This window comes from Chiloscyllium punctatum, chromosome 10, assembly GCF_047496795.1.
Source record: "Chiloscyllium punctatum isolate Juve2018m chromosome 10, sChiPun1.3, whole genome shotgun sequence".
NCBI lineage: Eukaryota > Metazoa > Chordata > Chondrichthyes > Orectolobiformes > Hemiscylliidae > Chiloscyllium > Chiloscyllium punctatum.
In genome coordinates this window covers 97060157-97080796 of record NC_092748.1, presented here as the reverse complement: position 1 = coordinate 97080796, position 20640 = coordinate 97060157, and the positions used below count along the sequence as shown (strand labels likewise).

At 40.0% G+C, this 20640-nt stretch overlaps 1 protein-coding gene across 1 annotated transcript; it reads left to right on the top strand.

Annotated features, from left to right (window-relative positions):
• The first annotated feature begins 2768 nt into the window (after window positions 1-2768).
• rnd3b (Rho family GTPase 3b) lies at window positions 2769-19133 on the top strand. The gene is made up of 5 exons (XM_072579785.1): window positions 2769-3125; window positions 3418-3505; window positions 11498-11607; window positions 16631-16765; window positions 17913-19133. Exons 1-5 carry the CDS (start codon window positions 2982-2984, stop codon window positions 18162-18164), a joined length of 729 nt encoding a protein of 242 aa, XP_072435886.1. The 5' UTR covers window positions 2769-2981; the 3' UTR covers window positions 18165-19133.
• Window positions 19134-20640: the final 1507 nt, after the last annotated feature.

The window sequence follows — 20640 nt, the reverse complement described above, 5'->3', positions numbered from 1 at the left end:
GAGCGTCACTCCGAAAGCTACTGTGCTTCCAATTAAACCTGTTGGACTATAACCTGGTGTTGTGTGATTTTTAACTTTGTACATCCCAGTCCAACGCCGGCATCTCCAAATCATGCAGAGAAGTTTCGCCTTGTTCCTGTTTCCTGAAGTCCAATCACCATAAAACTGTTCCCTCTGGATTTAGATCAACGAAAGAGAGATTTCTCCGAATTTACTTTTTTCATAATCCTCATGATTTTAACATTTATTAAAATTCCCCTCATCCCTGCCTTTATCCAAGGAGCACAGTCCCACTTTCTCCAATTTAGCCACAAAATTGAAAGTCCTCAACCATGAATCAATTCTTGCAAACTGCACCCACCCTAGTGGCTTTACATTCTTGCTTAAACGGTGTGTAGCGTACTGATCATTGTGAGACTTTGACGAAATCCTTGCTACGCCAAAACCTGCGACCTATTCTCCTTATGACTTTCTCCAGAAATGTTTCCCAATCGAACAAACAACCGGTTCAGTCACACATCGCGGCTCGTGGGAGTCTGTTGTGCAATGGATTAAGGTCAAACTTTGTTAAGTTTACCACAGTAACTATACATCCGGAGTATTTCACTGTGTCGAACGTCATTCAAGGCTGAGCACAAATACAAGATTTATTTTTCGTTTAATCCAAACATTTGTAATTGTAAGAGTTAGATATTGCAGGAAACACCGGGGTGTTGTCGGGTAAAATAACTGCAAAAATACAGTGACATTTCACGAAATATAGGATTGAGGGTGGACAGTTCACTGGGGGAAAGCAGGATATGTCGTGTGACCCACCCCTTGTGTGATCTGTTCCTAATAATCCCGTCCCCGGCGAGAAATAGGCGCTGGGCGCGCACCTTCCGATTTAAACTGAATGAAACGGAGCTGGTAATGTTCATGGTCTTCGCACTTCCGATATAGATTTAATGACAGAACCGCCCATCAATCGAAATTCCAGAAACATCCCGGTTAAACTTTGCATATGTTCCCGTCATGGAAAATAGACAGTCACTTCCAGTGAAATTTGTTCCTTTCCCCGCCTCCTCAAAATAGATTATTGAGCGGCCTTATTGTTCCACAGATCCCGCCCAGAGTTTATCAGCGGGAATTTCCCTGACCCCCCTGGCGTTCTCAGTGCTACATTGCTGTTTTAATATCAGCATAAAACCAGCGGCTCTTTGATCTCACTCTCCCTGACCTCCGTTTTGAGCTTTTACTGTCCATTTCTTTGTTGTGCCTCTTTCGGTGTGACTTCTAACCGAAGTATTTCGCTCCAATAATTCTTTTCCACTTTTGCTTCTGATTGTTGCCAAAGACAAAGCCAGATCTCTTCATTATTATTGTATTATTACACTTCTGAGCAGATTTCTGTACATACACCGCCTCGCTCCCCGAGTTAACAGAGCGTCTAATTTACCCTATTCAACTACAGTTACAAACAGATTTTATTTTAAACTGAAGAGGGCGTCAGATTAAAATGCTTTGGGACTTTCTGTTTGCTTCTTTCCCCGTACTGTACTGTGGCACAATATGTCCGGGGAGGGAACGATCATTTCTGGCGGACTATTGTTATACTAGCGTTTTAACTCTCACTAAGGTTTCCTCGTCTAAATTTGACCCATATTGACCTTAGGGAAGGGTTACAGGGCTGGTCTGAATTTGACTTCTCCTGCATTTAAGACGCGGCGGGAAATGCCGTGTATTCCAATCATGTTTTTTTTTAAATTACAATTTTTTTCTCCAAATCCCTCCACTATCTACCGCATCAATGATACAACCGAACGATGAGACCAGCAGGCGAAACTTGGTGTTACAGATCCAGACAATCGAACATTTTTTACAAGTGGAACGGATGATTAAAAGTAAATAAGTCCGTTTTTGCTGGAAGAACTCCGCACAGTAAATCTAAACTTTCTAGTGTGAGAAATAACTTTAGGAAGATGATCTGACAGCCATTGACATTACAACGCCCATTCAGTGCGTTACTTAAGCATAGCAGCAATCTACCATCTCCAATTTATTATGCGCGTAGGTTCCTCCACTCAGGATAGATGCAATAAACCAAAATGTCATTGCACACTTTTGGAGCGGGTGGGACTTAAACCCAGGTCTCCTGGCTCAGAAATAGGGACACTACCGCGGCACGAACAAGATGTGTTCGGAATTGAACCAGAGCAGAAACGTTTGATCTCTGAACGGATTAAGAGTAGGACAGAAATGGTAACATGTGGAATCCATGAAGCTGCGGTCCAGCTCGTTTGGATTGCAACGGGGAAAGAAACGGGAAATTCTGCGGTTGCAACATTCAGTTGGTTATGAGTCGATGACCCCTTTTCCCTGCACTGAGCGGCACCGGATCAATGAACTGGAACAAGGGCCGGCAGCAGGCCGCCGGATTCTGGGCAAGGTATCTCCCCCGATTGATAAGTAAGGCAGCCAATGGTAATGCGCTAGTGTGGCGTCACAATCCCACCTTGAGCCAATCGGCGTTGGGGAACGCCGGCCGGGAGCCGCGTCTTCTCAATGGGGTGAGCGAGGGTCCAATCAGCGGCGGGGAGAGGCGGGATCGGTCGTTGCCGTACATTGAGAGGGTTGTAGTTCGGAGCTTCACGCTGGGAATAGAGGAGGCTGTGCTTCTGGACTACAAACACCAGCCTGCTTCCAGCTCCGCCCTCAGCCTGTGTTACTGAACGGGGCTGGCCCAGAGGTCCCGACAGACTTGGAGATGTTATATTAGGAGGTGCACGAACCCAAAGCTGCAGCAGTTGTGGTTGGTGCTTACAGTGTAGCGGAGGAGGGCAGATAGGTAGATATAAGCCGAAAGGCTCCTCCGCTTTCCGTCCAGGGAAAGTCAGCAGCGCTCCTACCATCACCTTCTGCTTTTAACCGGCTGTTTGTCGCCAGCGTTTTGCAAGCCGGCGAAATTTGTTTTTTTTAACCCTCACTCCAAATCCACGTCAATGAAGGAAAGAAGGCCAAGTCAAAAGCTTGCTAAAAACGCAATGGATAATCAAACCGTGAAATGTAAAATAGTTGTGGTGGGAGATAGTCAATGTGGAAAAACCGCTCTGCTGCACGTTTTTGCGAAGGATTGTTTCCCGGAGGTATGTTGCTGTATCTGATTGAGTGCCGCTGTGAAATGATTTATGCTCCTTTTGAGTTACGGTTTTTCCAAGAATCCGACGCGTTTTTAATTTTGTCATTTTTAACATATATCCCCTAATCAACTTTACGGCTGGGATTCGTTTTACTCGATTTAATAACTTTTCTGTTCCTCTTCACGACGAATGTTACACGTGCGATTGCTTTAAATACTTGCTCGTTTTGCTTCTTGCGTTCTTCTTTCGCCGTCCGTTTTCAAAATGTTTTAGTGTATTTTACTTTCTTTGTGCCCAGAGCTATGTGCCCACTGTCTTCGAGAATTACACAGCCAGCTTTGAAATTGAAACACAAAGGATAGAGTTGAGTCTTTGGGATACTTCAGGTAAGGAACATCTGAGATCCAGGAACTGTAGTGTGAACCCAGACCAGTGGGTTAAGCACCTTCTAGAGACTTCAGCCGCGATTCTTTCATCGAGCTGTAACCGGTTCAGTAACCTGTCCATTCACCGTCAAGGGAGCAGTGGTGTTTTATTCCCGGTCTAATGGGGAACTGGTATTCCAAGTAGATTTTTATTTTTGACCAAGGGCTGAACAACTGGGGCTGATTTTAGTACGTGGTGGGGTTTATGCAGCTAAGACACGGATAGTTTAATCCGAATTCTCTCGGCATTCCAGGTGTAAAAGGCAGGTTGGTCTAACAATGCTTTCTAATGATGAGGATCTTAAAAAATAGGTGGCCCGCCGAGAGATAGGATTGATCCTCCTGCCTGGCGCGCTGCTGCAGTTGTCTGGGTTTCCATTCAAAAGCATTGAGATCGGGGAATGTGCATTCCTTTCGGTTTTCTGGTTCAATCGGGAAGCATTTAGAGGCACAGCGGGAGGGGAGGGCTAAATTGGGAAGGTGCCAGTTTCTTACTCCCCTGGAGGTTTCCTTTTTTCAGAAACGTGAAACGTTTGTAGCAAAAAAAAGAGGTACTCTTGGAATATAAAGAGAGATGGATTTATCCATGCAAGAATTTAATTTCACCTCAAGTCACGGAAAACATCAATCCATCGCAGCCCCGTTCACGCTCTCGTTATTTACAGATTATACTGATGGTAAAATCCTTCTTCCCTCCCCCAAGTGGGCGTATTTCGTGCAATGATTATGTTGCAGTTTCGAAGAATTCGGGAAGCGATCATGGTGCGATGGTCCCAAATTCTTCATCCAGAATTTGCAGGCATTCAAGTGTTGTTCTGTAAGGGCGCATCAAAGCGCTGAGGCGAATTGAACACAAGGGAGTTTGATTGCTTACAGACCCCTGTGCCCATTTAACTATTCTTTAAATGGTTTTCATCTCCGTGATCCCACAGCGCTGGAATGTTTCCTTTCCAGACTGGTATGTCAGGAATTGTGTTGACGAGCCATCAAGAACTGCTCGCATCTCAAATCCAAGTAAGCGGCTGAGAGACAATGTCGCCCCCTGTAAAGATCAGTCGCTATTTGTATTCTCTCTCTCTGCTTCTTCTCTCCACAATGTCGCTCTACATAGAAGGGAGGTGTTTAATGACTCCACAATTTGCACAATCCTTCATCTTTGCTATCCTAAAGTCAAAACCCGAATTGTATGCAATGTGATTTGTTAATTTGGACTGGAATGAAATTCCTCCTAATCGTATTTCTTAATTCTGCCACTTTTTGAAACCCATCATCGTGAAACTCATTATGCAATACCTGATTCTTTTTGGGCAAGGTGATCTTAATTTTGAAATTATGCCTATCATTAGTTTCTGATATCAAAATTCATGCAGTAGGCTTACATCCTATTGGAAAAGCAAGTAGCCTGAATTATATAATTTTAAAAAAAACAAAGTCAGTTTTAATGTTTATCTGATTAGCTAGCTGTACAACTGTTTCCTCTAGGTTAGGTGCCTCTACAACTAACAATGTAGAGAGTAGTCAGAGGATTTGGTTTCAAAAATGTTTTGAGGCACCCTGGACTGGGCACTCAGATTTTATTGTAATAAAATATGACATTTAATGTGTGCTTAGATTATTCTTCTCTGTTGGAAGAGAAAACATCTACTAAAATAGAAAGAAAAACAGAAATTGCTGGAAAAGCTCAGCAGGTCTAGGAGCATCTGTGGAGAGAGAGAGATTCTGAGGATGGATCACTCAACCTGAAATGTTAACGCTGATTTCTCTCTACAGCTGCTGAATTTTTCCAGTAATTTCTGTTTCTTTTTCTGATTTACAGCATCTGCAGTTCATTTGGTTTTTACTTTTTAAAATAGGGCAGATATTAAGTGTCTTAATATACTGGTCTAAAGCTGGTTTTAAAAAATAGTTCTGAAGGTGATACTTTTCTTCAAGAAGTGATGTACTGGGAATATCAATGACTTGGATATGCTTCCCACTGCATGTGATAATCTGAGTGTTGTTCCAGATAATACTTGGCTCATTTCTCCTGCTCCACAGCATTGACCATCATGGGCCAGTTAATTTCCTTGCCCCTCTTAGGAAATTTAATGACCCAGCACAGTTATGTAGTTTAAAACACATTAAACATGTCCTACTGAAACAAAGCAAAAGCTTTCAAACAACTTATGAAACCATGGATGATGATTATTGTTGGGACCCTTGCTTTCTAATACCAAAGTGGTGGCTTTACTTGGCGGTCAGAACTCCCCAAGACGACAAGATTTCTACATTTGTCATTCCCTAATTCAAAGGAGCACTGACATTGGGTTCCGCGATGTATCATTGAAGTCTGAGATCCAGCAGTGATCATGAAGTTGGTCTGTCCTTTGTTAAATGGGCTCATTTGTGTAAATACACACACTATAATTCATGGTTTGAGAATAAACCACTCAAAACACTGCATTAAAGCTTGTAATTAAATTGTATTTGTTTAGAAATTGTACAACCTCATGACAATGAACATATATCAGTTTCTGGGGGGCTTTAGAAATGATGTTTAATGTGGTATGTGAATTGACTCCCGATTTCTAATGTGGTTGTGCAAAAATTGACAATAAATAATTCCATTACAAGATTCTGGAGCTGCTAAAATGACTAACTTGTTATTTATTGCAGATATAGTGCTACAATTTATAACATTAGATGACAGTTTTATTCTTGGAAATTAGGATACAACTATAGATTTGCTAACAATATTTGTATAGAAGTCTACATTTTTCATGCTGGAAAATTGCAGAAAAATTCTCAATGTTCGTGCCTAAAATTTTGTGAACATGAATCATGCAGAATAAGTTATTGAGATGATTTTGCGAAACTCAAATGTAGTCCAGCAACTCTAATTGTTGTCCTTTTGGCTATGAATATAATGTTTTTGGAAACTATTCCAGAGTAACTTTGGCCGGATGGTCAAAATGTAATGAGCTAGGCAAAGCATTTTTGAAACTGATCCTCTGGCTAGATTTTGAAATTTATGTATAAACTCTTTGGACTCTATGCAGTTTATTGAGTATGAAGAACATACAGTTTACTGGCAGCAGCTAATTATTAGATTAGATTAGATTAGATTAGATTACTTACAGTGTGGAAACAGGCCCTTCGGCCCAACAAGTCCACACCGCCCTGCCGAAGCGTAACCCACCCATACCCCTACATCTACATCTACCCCTTACCTAACACTACGGGCAATTTAGCATAGCCAATTCACCTGACCTGCACATCTTTTGGACTGTGGGAGGAAACCGGAGCACCCGGAGGAAACCCACGCTGACACAGGGAGAACGTGCAAACTCCACACAGTCAGTCGCCTGAAGCGGGAATTGAACCCGGGTCTCCGGCGCTGTGAGGCAGCAGTGCTAACCACTGTGCCACCGTGCCGCCGGATCAGAGGTATTATTGGATCAGAGGTTCAAACTTTTTTTTGCATGTAGAAATAAACCTTTAAATTGCAGACAGATGCAGTTGTTTGATCACTTATCTTGTCTCACTATCCAAATCAATATTCTCTTATCCACTATTCTGGCAGCAAGATCTTTAAAAAGCATGAGCCGTATCCTATCTTGAAATAGTGTGACTGCTGTGTGGATGGTGGGGTGTGCTGAAGATTCTTTGATCTTCAGTACTTTGAAGTAATTAGTCCGTGTGTACATGATAAGACACTAGAATGTCAACTGCTTAAATCAGTAGTTTTGTATCGTTGTAAATGGATCACTCTTAAATGGTGTGCATAATGCCTTGATGGTTGTAAGGTAGCTTGGAAGCCCTCCTACCTGATGATTTTTTGCTGCGTTATCATGTTAATCACTATTGGTTCTGAATTTTCTACTGTAATATTTTAGTGCTTTGCAAGTACAACATGGAACAGGAACAGATGTTCACACATTTGCCACACCCAAACTGCAGCTCCAGTACTAGTTGTATTTCATCCAAATTAGATCAAATTATTTCATCTTGGAAGGTTTGTACACTAGTTACACTTAGTTGATGACTGAACACAATTAGATAAGCAGCCTCTTGCAACATTGTTTTGCTCTAAAAATTGAGGAACTCTTATACAATGTGTTAGTATGAATTTAAAATGTTGCAGCTGAAGTGTAAGCCTGAAGAAAAGTTAAGAAAAAAGTTCAGTTGTATTCTGGCAGAAAATGTGAATATGCCCCTATTTCAGTGCCGCTGTTGCTGATCTATTGATAACACAATTTGTGTGGGTTGCTAAAACTATACCTTAATACATTGTGCACCCATGCCCTATGCTGCTCCTTTCCCCCAAGTCACTCTCACATTGATTTATTGTGGTATAGTTGGTTCAACTTCAAATTATCAGTTCTAAAGTTTTATATTCTTTTTCTTCAACTCATTGCATATTGCTTAGCTATTTGTAGACATAATTCCCAGCTTGTAGTTTGAATTAAGTCTTTAAAATTGGTCCTTGTGTCTTCACATGCAAGTGGGAGGAGATTTTTTGAACTATTTTCACTGAAGTTCCAGGTGAGAACCTGAAGCTTCCAATTATGAAATTAGAGAGCTCAACTGCTACACTGTAGTTGCATATTATCATGTTTACACAAGAGTTTCCTAAATCTAAATTCTTTTGATCATCAGTGATGAATTTTTCACCTCCACCCCAATTCCCAGTTTAGGTTTAAGAACTACATAAGCATTATTCAGTTCCTTCAGACCTGTAATTTGATTGAATTCTACAAAGTAGACTACTTACTTGCGTAAATAAGTTGCTTTTCATTGATTTGAACTTCAGAAGTGCCCTGTTATTGGGCTACAAGAGTTTTGCTTGAAGCTTCAAGATAACAAAAGAGATTGTAAAGTATTAGTGCAATCCGGTGTTACTTGGACTCTTGAGTGCCTATTTTATTTTCTTGCTAAAGGCATTTACAGCAGCCATGTGAATCTGTGTTAAATGCTATTCTCAGGTGATTAGTAGGAAAGATCAGGCAATATTTTCATTGTATCATTTAATTTCACAGGGGAACATCTGTGAAGCATTGAAGTAAATTAGCTTTTGCTTCACTGGGGAAATTCTAATTGGGCCACATAACCAGCTGGAAGGATTGCATTAATTACTAAAGGAAAAAAATGACTTGTGAAGCATATTTAAACACTGAACTAGACAGGATAATGCACGAATAATGGAAAAATATGAGATCTCTTGGTGTACTCTTATTTTTAAAAGGATGAGTTTTCTTTAAGAAATGTTAATATCATTTAAAATTAGTTGATTGACACCTGAGTGCTTCCACAGATCACCACCATATCAAGACAGTGTACTAATCAAAACTAATATTTGTTAGTGTCTGTTTAGGAGCTCCAATTGAAAATGGGTAAGAATTATGATGTGTGAGAAACTAGTGAAATACCAAAAAGTCAATGTAATGTTCATTCCTTTCTGGACATTGAACTAGATTTACAGATGGGATTTTTCAGTTCAGCAGCCCACACCTCTGATTTGAGGCTGTCAACTTCACTTTAATGTTGGAGATTCTCATGGTCTTTGACCACTTAATTCCTAGTGGTTGACATTCTATCTATGGAATGCGCTTATCTTTTTCAACTGCTCAAGCTGCAGCACACCAGTACAATGGAAGCTCAAATCTGATTATCATCTCTGTAGTCTTTAAAGAATTAATGAGACTGAACTTTAAAATATATTGAACCGTTTGTTTATTTCATATCCTCAGTTCGATGTGATTTGGACATTAAGTCTAAATTATGATGCAAGGAGCAAGGGTATTGACAAGAAACAAATGGGGTATGTGGTGGGGGGGTGCTAATTCCCACAATGTAAATCAGTCAGGCAGTCCAATCAATGTTAATAACATGATTCCCATTTTAAGCCCATTACGTTCCGGTGATCCTTTATGCTGGTCTCTTGTTAATCTTGCAGAGCCTTACTTCAGTGATTTTTTAACCTTTTCATCCTTTGCCCACACCCTGTGTTACAGTAGATATTGGAAGAACTGAGTGCAGTATTACCAATGTCCTTGTTTATCAGAAATTCACTTTACTGACAAAGATAAAATATCTTCAGCCATGTCATGAAATTCAGCCTTGGACATAAAAGTATTCCAGCACAGCATTTTCACAAATTGCCCAAAATTCAGACCTGTAACCTTATTTAATGGAAATAAAGCTAGAATCAAATTTCCAAACTCCATTGTCATGTAAAGAAGTAAATATCTGATCTCATACATGAACGGAAATAGCCGTGTTGGATTAGAGAAAAACGAATTGAGTGTTGAAGGTTGTTGATATTTTTATTGTTGATAAAGAACTGGGATGCTGGAAATCGGGCAAGAAAAAAAACAAATTGCTGGGAAAGCTCAGCAGGTCTGGCAGCATCTGTGAAGAGAAATTAGAGTTAATGTTCTGAACAAGGGTTATTGGACTCAAAACTTTAACTGATTTCTCGTCTCGAATTCTGCCAGACCTGCTGAGCTTTTCCAGCAATTTGTTTATTAAGGATAGTAAGCTTAATTTTAAGGACCATGTGGAGCAAGTGTGCATCTCCTGCTGCAAGATGACAACTTTGATACTTGCCTTAATATAGCATGCAAAGCAATTGCTTTTAGATATCCTTTGAAGTCTTTTTAATTGCTGAAATACCCCATCCGTATAACGATGCTGGTGCAAAAAGTAGGTTGTAAAGGGTTTTCAGCAAAGTTGAGTCCCCTATCTTAATCATGTTACTCATGCTGCCAAGGTTTACAGTACAATCCTCTTCACTTGTAAATCTTGATGTGAAGAGGAATTTGTGGCAAACTACAATTACAATGGCCTTCTGTGCAAAAATAATCTATTGTGTGCAACAGTGATTCTAGTTTGCACCGTATCTGGAGCAAAGAGAAAACTGTCTTTGTATTACGTCTTGTGTGCGCAGATGGAGTGAGCAGTTATGGAGTGGGATGGGTTGAGAGAATGTGATTTACTTGCTAGGCAGCTCTTAACTTTCAGCCAAAGTTGGGTGAAAATATCGGTGGTAATGTTCTTGCCACTGAACCTCAATCCATTCCATTGGGGATTTCAATGTACAATCTGGGCTGACATTTCAGTGCAGTGTTGACACTGTCAGAAGTGAACAAAGCCATGCTATTGGCAGTCACTCACATTTGTGCAACACCCTTTGAATGTAGAAAGGTGTCCAAGAGGTGAGTGACTGTACCACCAATTGTCCATAGCCTGGTCTAACTAAATTACTTATCTCTGCCTGTATTAACAATAGGTTGCAAACTCAGAATTCCTGGACAGTGTGATTGAGATTTCTGACATCAGCAAAAAATGCTGCATTTCAGAGAATTGCAATGATCAAGAGGCAGGGAATAAGTACAACTGAAGTTGGGAAGCAGCAGGACCCAGTAATTTGTGCTCTACTGTGGAAGAGTTTTTTGGTTAATTCCAGGGAGTGGGCAACCCTAATTTGTATTTCAAAAATATTCCATTTCAAAAATATTTCACTTTTGAAGTAAGAGGCCTTTGGAAGTTTGTAAAGATGTGAAAGGTGCTATGTAAATACAAGTACTTCTGTCTATACTGTAGAATCAATAATGCATGTGGTAACACTTCAAGTAGCGTGAATTTGAAGGACTGTTTTCAGCATCAATAGTACATTTGAAAATGTGCAGATTTAAATATTCAGAAGGCTCTCATTTCCAATGTTCTTCACGTCTGTCTTGCCAGACTTGATTCAAATTGCATTCTTCACCTGAGCTGTCTTAGTTTTAAGTTGTTGTGCCTACAATGAATTGCCTGGGGTATTTTATATTTGTAAATGTATGTTAGAGATATTGAACTGAAGAGTGCAAATGATGTGCATGAGATTTTTTTTGTGATGTGATATTGTTGTAATATTGTGTTTTGCAAAAAGATTACTGTACAACTGACATTTTGGATTTGTTTTGTATTCAGGATCTCCCTACTACGATAATGTCCGGCCGCTTTCCTATCCCGATTCTGATGCTGTTTTGATTTGTTTTGATATAAGTCGGCCAGAGACACTTGACAGTGTACTTAAGAAGGTATGTGCACCACCGACTGTCTTAATACATAATTGAATTGAGATTCGCAACACAAATAAATTGACAGAAAAAAATATCGTTTTATTCAATAATGTAGTTGTCATAACCCACAGAGGAACCAATTTCACACTCCTTGTCACTTTGTTTACCAAGCGGAGTTGTATCCCATCGTAGAACAGCTCACCCTCGCTTAAGAATCTTTAGTTAACCATCTTGCCTTCTCCTTATTTTTGATTGGCAAGTTAGTCATGGAGACATGCCTCTTTCTGTCCTACTGTTCTTGAATATTATACTGACAGGTTGGAACAGTTTCTGAAAAGCTATTGAGAATATATAGTACTATGTCTTTTATATGACATTGCAGCAAACATGTCCAGTGAAGAAAGTTCTCTCTCGGTAATTTCCACACTATCCTCTGGCTTGCGGTTTCCAGTGATGTCACACATTTGGGTGTGGATGCCACTCCCTGGAAATGAGTTGACTTCAATGGAACGTGATGATCTAATTGGACTAAAACTTTCAAGCTTGCAATTAATGGTTTGGAGGCACAAAATATTGGAATCAAAGCATTAGATTCTGAAGGAAGGTGAATGTATTCTAAGATTGAGAGCAGACTAAAATTGATCCAAGCAAAAACCAATGGATTTGAAGTATGCTGCTTCCAATAACCTGAACAAAATTTGAAAGAGGAACTGAGTGATAACATGCAGTGTCACTCTGAATGCAACAACCTTGTGTCAGGTTCTTAAGGTAAGAAGGCAGCTGTGTCTCTGTTAATAAAGATTAGAATAACAGCTTTGTGTACATTTGCTTTGAATTCTGACTGCTGGAGGGGCTCCCAATTGTTTACAGCCTTGAGTACAGCTGTGGACTTTGCCTCATTGCAGCCTGAAATCAGTGGCTGAGTCACTGGGAAGATTTCATTTACATGAGCAAAGCAGTGAACTCGTTACTGAATAATCTTCAGTATTTGTGTGAAGGCAAATTATGTCAAGGAAATATTTAATAGTCACATCCTAAATAGTATCCAGCATTAGAACAGGGGAATAGTTGACTTAAATTTAAGAGTTGTTAAAGCTGTGTCAAACTATAAATTTTTACTGCATAACATTTCTTTTCATTGTGAATGCTATAATTAGATGTTGATAAGAAATTTCCAAAACTAAAGCCATTGGAGTGAAGGTAGGGGGAACATTTGAGAATTAGAGGCCAAAAAAAGTCATGTTGCAATATTTGTTCTGCTGTCTTAAAAAATATTGGTTGGTGACCTATCTTTCCATGGAACAGTTTGTTCTGCACCATGTTCTCAAAAATTGTTGATGTTATTACATTTTTTAACTGTTCTCTATTTGAACAGTTCTAAATAGAATTCAAAATGTTACATTTTTACGGGATGACCTGCAGCTTCCACTCCTACTTTGCCCAATTGTGACAGAACATAGAACGTTACAGCGCAGTACAAGCCCTTTGGCCCTCATCATGCCGACCTGCAAAATTAATCTGATGCCCATCTAACCTACACCGTTCCATTATTATCCATACGTATGTCCAATGCCCATGTAAATGTCCTTAACGTTGGAAAATTTACTACTGTTGCAGACAGGCTGTTCTACACCCCTATTATTCGGAGTAAAGAAACTACAATAGACAATAGGTGCAGGAGTAGGCCATTCTGCCCTTCAAGCCTGCACCACCATTCAATATGATCATGGCTGATCATCCTTAATCAATATCCTGTTCCTGCCTTCTCTCCATAACCCTTGATTCCACTATCCTTGAGAGCTCTTTCTTAAATGAATCCAAAGAATGGGCCTCCACTGCCCTCTGGGGCAGAGCATTCCACACAGCCACCACTCTCTGGGTGAAGAAGTTTCTCCTCATCTCTGTCCTAAATGGTCTACCCCTCACCCATCAGTGGAAACATGTTTCTTGCCTCCAGAGTATTCAATCCTTTAATAATCTTATGTCTCAATTAGATCCCCTCAGTCTTCTAAACTCAAGGGTATACAAGCCCAGTCATTCCAGTCTTTCCGCGTAAGGTAGTCCCACCATTCCAGGAATTGACCTCATGAACCTACGCTGCACTCCCTCAATAGCCAGAATGTCTTTCCTCAAATTTGGAGACCAGAACTGCACACAGTACTCGAGGTGTGGTCTCACCAGGGCCCTGTACAGCTGCAGAAGAACCTCTTTGCTTCTATACTCAATCCCTCTTGTTATGAAGGCCAGCATACTACCTCTACTATCTGGACTATGTTTATTATCCCTCAGTTTAAAGCTATGTCCCCTTGTATTAGCCTTTATCCGAGGAAAGATGCTGTCACTGTCCACCCTGTCGAATCCTCTGATTATCTTTATATGTCTCAAATAAGTCACCGCTCCACCTTCTCTCCAATGAAAATAGCCTTACCTCCCTCAGCCTTTCCTTGTAAGACCTCCCTTCCGGACCAGGCAACCTCTTAGCAAATCTCCTCTGACCCTTTCCAAAGCTTCAGCATCCTTCCTATAATGCAGTGACCAGAATTGCATGCAATACTCCCGGTGCAGCCTTATCAATGTCTTGTACAGCTGAAGCAAGACCTTGTGGCTCCGCAACTCAATCTCCCTAAACGCCAACACACCATATGCCTCCTTAACAACCCTGTCAACCTGGGTGGAAACTTTCAAGGATTTATGCACCTGGACATAGATCTCTTTGTTCATGCAATGCGTTGCCAGCTGTGGTGGTGGAAGCAGAGTCCTTCGGGACATTTAAGCGAGTGCTGGACATGCACATGGATAGTGAGTTGAGGGGTGCATAGGTTAAGTTACTATATTTTACATTAGGATTAAATCCTGGCACAACATAGTGGGCCAAAGGGCCTGTTCTGTGCAGTACTTTTCTATGTTCTATCTCCACTGCCAGGAATTTTACCATTAGCCCAGTACTCTGCATTCCTGTTACTACTGAAGTGAAGTCACAGCTTTCTGCGTTAAACTCTATTTGCCACTTCTCAGCCCAACTCTGCATCTTATCTATTTCCCTCTGTGACCCACAACATTCTTAGGCACTATCCACAACTCTGCCTACCCTTTGTGTCATCACAAATTTACTATCCCATCCTTCTACGCCCACATCCAGATCATTTATAGAAATGACAAACTGCAGTGGCCCCAAAACAATCCTTGTGGCACATCACTGGGAACTGAGCTCCAGGATGAACATTTCCCATCAACCACCACCCTCTGTCTTCTTTCAGCTAGCCAATGTCTGATCCAATTTCTGATTGTTCTAATTCCCCATGATCTGCCCCCACTTCCTTCATAGACAAAATCTTGATGTGAATTTGGTGACTTTATTTCACCAGCACAATTTCATTTCACGTAGTCATATGTTGTGTTTTTAAATTGATATTTGCAGGCAACTCGCAGCACAACTAGGATCACTAATACATTAAATCGTGTGAGCCAGATGAGGGGTTGAGCTTAGTTCCTGCTACATTGCCTTAACTTATCCAGCTATCACTTAGTTGTACTATCTTCGGTAATGCAATGCAAGTGTATCCATCATTAGAGCTACAACTAGTGCATTTAGGATTCACACAATGCTGATTTTGTTTAAAATTCGTTTCTGTTGTTCAGTTGCCATGGAGAAGTCACTAGCTCAATGGCTTAGAATGCAATGTATCCACAGGAGTTAACACTGAATTCAAATTGTCAAAACTCACTTGTAGAATATGGAGTTCTGATCTTATGGGGGCAATTTTATTAATACTAATAATAGTTTCATTTTTTTGCACTTATTCCTTCCTCTTTCAAAGTCACTGTCACAGGCTGAACCAAACTTTGCAACATAAATCTTCTATTTGACCCTGGACAGAGTTCTGAACCCTATATCCTCTCCACCACATACCCTGTACCTTCATCTCATCCACCCCAGTTCAGTTTCTGCTGAAACCCCCATCTGTATTTTTTTTTTTTGCCAGCAGATTCAACTATTTTGATGCTTTTCCAATTTCTACTCATCTGTGTTTAAATCTGAATGCAGACAAAAATCTTTTGCCTGTATCTGTGTCTCACTCCTTGGTCATTCCCCACAGCCCACAAATTTGCATTGATGAATGGATGTCAGTGCTTTGCTTTTTGAAATTTTTGTTGAACACTATCCATGGTCACGCCTCTTTCTTCATTCTTCAACATTTCTAGTCCTCTCCACCAACCCACAAATTACACTACTTGTGACCTGTGTTGCTCCCATTGCCTTTATTTCACCAGAAAATATCTGCACTCTTCTTGGGTTTAGGTTTCCAAGCTCCCTCCATTAGCTGCTTTTTCTGTCTTGTTAAAAAGGAGCTTCTTAACATCTTTGATCAAGCTTTTAGTCACCTAATATTTCCTTGGGTTTTATGTCCATTTTTAGATCTATTGGTCAACTCCTATGGCATTCCTTTCAAAATTTTCCTAATTTGAAGACCCATTATTCAAATACACATTATTGATTGAAACAAATACATAGTTTTGAATTGGGCACTTTATGGAGTACATTTCACGAGCAGTAACAACAACTGAAAAGTATGATAGATTGTGACATGTATGATGATTATTTTTCTGTAATTTGCAAGCAGCTAGCAAGCAATGAACTTTGAGATATTTATCCAGCTGTGCATTGTTCGCATTTTGTGGTATACAATTCAATGCAAATTGACATCTGACTTGACCACAAGGCCCTTTTTGGTACTCAGGCCCGTAGTGTAGCCCTGTCTGTGTTTGAGTGATATTGCAATGATGAGCTTTTGTGCTTTGTTCATAATCACTGAGCCAAACTATTGATATCATCTGCAATTAACTACTCTTTTATGCACTTGGAGAGTATTATTCAAAGTGTTAACATTCCACCTCTTGCCTTCACTTGTAAAAATAATGATGAATAGTTCTTTGTTTAATGTTTTCCTGAAATGCATGCTGCAATCTCAAACAGTGATTTTGAAAAGAACTGGACTTTAATTTCACCTGTGCTTCATTGTCCTGCTTCCTGTCTTTTCAGTGGAAAGGTGAGATCCAAGAGTTCTGCCCAAACACAAAAACCTTGTTAGTTGGCTGCAAATCTGATCTGCGGACAGACCTGACAACATTAGTGGAACTGTCCAGTCACCGACAAAATCCTGTGTCCTATGATCAGGTAAGTTTAAATTTTTCAAGATTTTCATGAAAGCCATTGTGCTGATACGAAATAGTGTGCTCCTCTTTTTTTAAACTTGCGCTTGAGAGCATCGTGATCCCAGAATCTTTAATGCATTTAATTAACAAAGTTGTACCTATTTTAATTAGTGTGCTTTGGTCCTGGTGTAGTTAGCAGCACTGATGCTACTATCAATCCCAAAGCAAGTCATAGTATTGTAAGTAAATTGAAGTGCTTCAGTTGTCTACCATTCCACTTCTAGCCCTGCTACCTGCCAAAGTTGCACATGATACTGAGGCAATAATTATGTAAACACTACCTATCAATGGCAGCTGTCATTTTTTTTGTCCTTTTGTGTGGTTTGTGATAATGGCGAAATGCATATGTAATGTGATAAAGGGGGAGAGCTAAATCACCATAAATAAGATCCAGTGTGCCAAATAAATAAACCTTTTTCTGACAAAGTTATACCTCAGGCATTCTGTGAATTGACCAGCAGTAACTTTTCTGCATACTAGTCAGCTTGAAATCTCAAAATTCTCTCAACAGGCTATTTGTAATGTTTAAAGTTTTAAATCACACACTGATTAGGGTTCAGTATTGTCCTTGTTATATGAAGGGCTGATTTATGAATGAGGAATATCAAACAGCATCATCAGTTATTACACATAATTGTTTTGCAACATGAAGGCTCATGGGAATGACACATGATGCCACGTTGTTGTCCATTGGCAATTTTAGAATTTATATGTTGTGCAGATATTTAAATATGAACACATTTCATTAAATTTGAATGTTAACTTACAACACTACAGCAAGGTCATGACCATAGTAACTGCATTTTCCTGGCTCCCATGTTAGCTGGGATTGCTAATTGTGTTCTCTTTTCATACTATGTCCCTATCCTTGAAATCAGCTGCTATCACCCCTCCCCTCAAAAATAGACAACTGACTTTGTCATCACAAATAATTATCCCATCTAAAATCTGCGTCAGCAAATTGACTGTGCTATATTTTTCTATTGAGAAGGTTGATTGCTAACTGACTATATTGATTATTCAAGATTCCACTATGATTGTAATTTTAAATGCAATGATGTCTAATGTACCGCTTGAGAACATTGTGATTTAATAATCTGTCTTTTCAGGGTACAAACATGGCCAAGCAGATTGGAGCAGCGACATATATAGAATGCTCTTCATTGTCGTCCGAGAACAGCGTAAGGGACATTTTTCATGTGGCAACGCTTGCTTGCGTAAACAAGCCAAACAAAAACGTCAAACGTAACCAATCAAAACGAGCCACAAAAAGGATTTCACATGTCCCCAGCAGACCAGAACTATCCACAGTGTCCCCAGATTTGCGAAAGGACAAGGCTCGAAGTTGCACTGTGATGTGAGGATGGTGAGGTTGGGAGAGCAGATGGACACAGTCAGACAAAATTATAATGATGTGGAATGAAAGGCTTTTTTGACAGAAAAGGAAAGGACCACATGCAGTGCACAGCATCATTTACATACCAATGTGTCTCAAATAGCCTTTTGAAAAGATATCCTCCACCTTTTTATGAGTGGGACCCCGGGGTTCACCAAGTGGAATGATCTGAAAGAAAGATGGATGTAGATGCTGTCATCGGAATTTGAGAGAGTGATAATCTTTTGAATCCCTGGAAGTCGTAGAGAGATGCTGAGTCAAAAGACTTGAGAGGGCCACATACCAGAAATAGTCACAAGAGCTTGTTGGGTGGGGGAGGATGAGAAAGAAAAAACACAGCAAGTAAAATAACAATTTTATACTTCATTCTTTCAAGGATGCTGTATTGATAATGACTTGTGGTGGGGGCAATATTGTCCTAAATTGAACATATAATGGGCGCTTAGTTGCACTTTGTCCATCATCACAGCAAAAAGTAAGGTCACTCCATCGAACACCACTGAACAATTGGTTTCCTCACTAAACAGTGCTTTGATTGGTGCATCATGATGCTTTAGGGTGGTATATAATGGCTGGCAAAAGCTTCTCTGTATTAGGTATTGTAAACTTAAATTATAAAATGTTTTCAAACTGTAGACGTCTTACAATTTCTTTTGAATGTTGAAACTTGTAAGTCCATTCAAATGTTTTTGGCAGTATTTATTGAAGTATAGTATTTTTTTCCTTGGACAGTGTAATCCAGTATTGATGTAAATTATTGCAATAATTCTTTGTTTTAAAAACCACCAGTTAGAATTATTCAAGCTGTTTATAATGAGCAGACTCTTCTTTACCTGATCACTAAACTGTATTTTTAATCTGAGCTTATTATAGCTTATGATTTATTACAAAGAATACTTATTTCTTTGCCAAATAAAAAAAAACTCTGATCACAGTTTTGTTTAATAATTTTTCATCTGCGCGTATAATATGTTGCTTATGGAGGCCGGGACGTTGGCTGCCTTCAAGGCAGAGATTGATAAATTCTTGATCTCGCAAGCAATTAAGGGCTATGGGGAGAGTGTGGGTAAGTGGAATTGAAATGCCCACCAGCCATGATTGAATAGCAGAATGGACTTGATGGGCCAAATTGCCTTGCTTCCACTCCTATGTCTTATGGAAGCAAAAATAGGTTGAAATTAAGCAGGTCTTACCATAAGGAGACAGTAGACAAAATTAGATTACTTAGTGTGGAAACAGGCTGTTCAGCCCAACAATTCCACACCGATGAGCAACCCACCCAGACTCATTCCCCTGCACCTAACACTATGGACAATTTAGCATAGCCAATTCACCTAGCCTGCACATTTTTTGTTTTGAGGTGTGGGAGGAAACCAGAGCAGACATGGGGAGAATGTGCAAACTCCGCATAAACAGTTGCCTGAGGCAGGAATTGAACCCAGGGCTCCTGGTGCTGTGAGGCAGCAGTGCTGACCACTGTGCCATCATGCTGCCCCACAAGTTGGGTCTGTTCTTGTGATAGCAGAACAACGATTACTTGGAGCTTGAGTAATCATGTTTAAAGTTTATGGAGGTCTTTGCTAAAGAAAACAAGGACAGGTTGGTTCCAGAGCCAGGAAGGTCGATAACTAGGGAACAACTATATATCATCATTCACAAAGGAAGCAAAAGTGTTTTCTTTTGTCAGGGCAATTGGATATATTGAAGTGTAAACAATTGCAGAACTATCTGAAGACATCAGTGAATGAGACAAAAATGTTTAGATTTTAAAAAGCCAGCTCTGGATTCTTGTGATTATTATTGTGATTGTAGACTTCAAGCTCATTTTGTCCCAGTCTGCCAAAATACTAACTCCTAGTCTCTTCCTTAGTGGCTGTGGGTGGGGAGGCGAGGAGAAAAAATATCAGACAATTAGATGAGCGGGCTCAGTGGAAGAGCTCTGACTACAGCATTCCCTCAGTCGTTCACTAAAGTGACAAGTCCAGCTCCTGCGCTGAAGAAAGATTCGTATCTGCATGTTTCAAAATTCTGGATCTACATGCTGCTCCCTTCCCAAATGTATGTTCTCAACACTCCCTAGCCAACACCGCTACACCTAGCAGAAAATAGAGGCCAGTTAAAATACCCTACACAACCCTTCTGTTCACTTTTGCTCTCATGATCTGTCATTGATGATGTGGTGAATGTTTATCTTAGTGGGGTACTTGTACCTGATGAGGTGATACTTGTTTCCTCCTGTACCATCAAAATTAGACTTACTAAAAGATTCAACAGACTTTTCATACAATACCTGTTATTAATGTAGGTTACAACCATAAGTAATGTCTGGAATAATACTGAGCAATTTAGGTACAAAGTGGAACAGATTTCTTTGAACTTGTCATAGTGCAAGTGGCCCCAGTATAAATGACTGAGAACCTTTAGACCATGAGGTCACATGC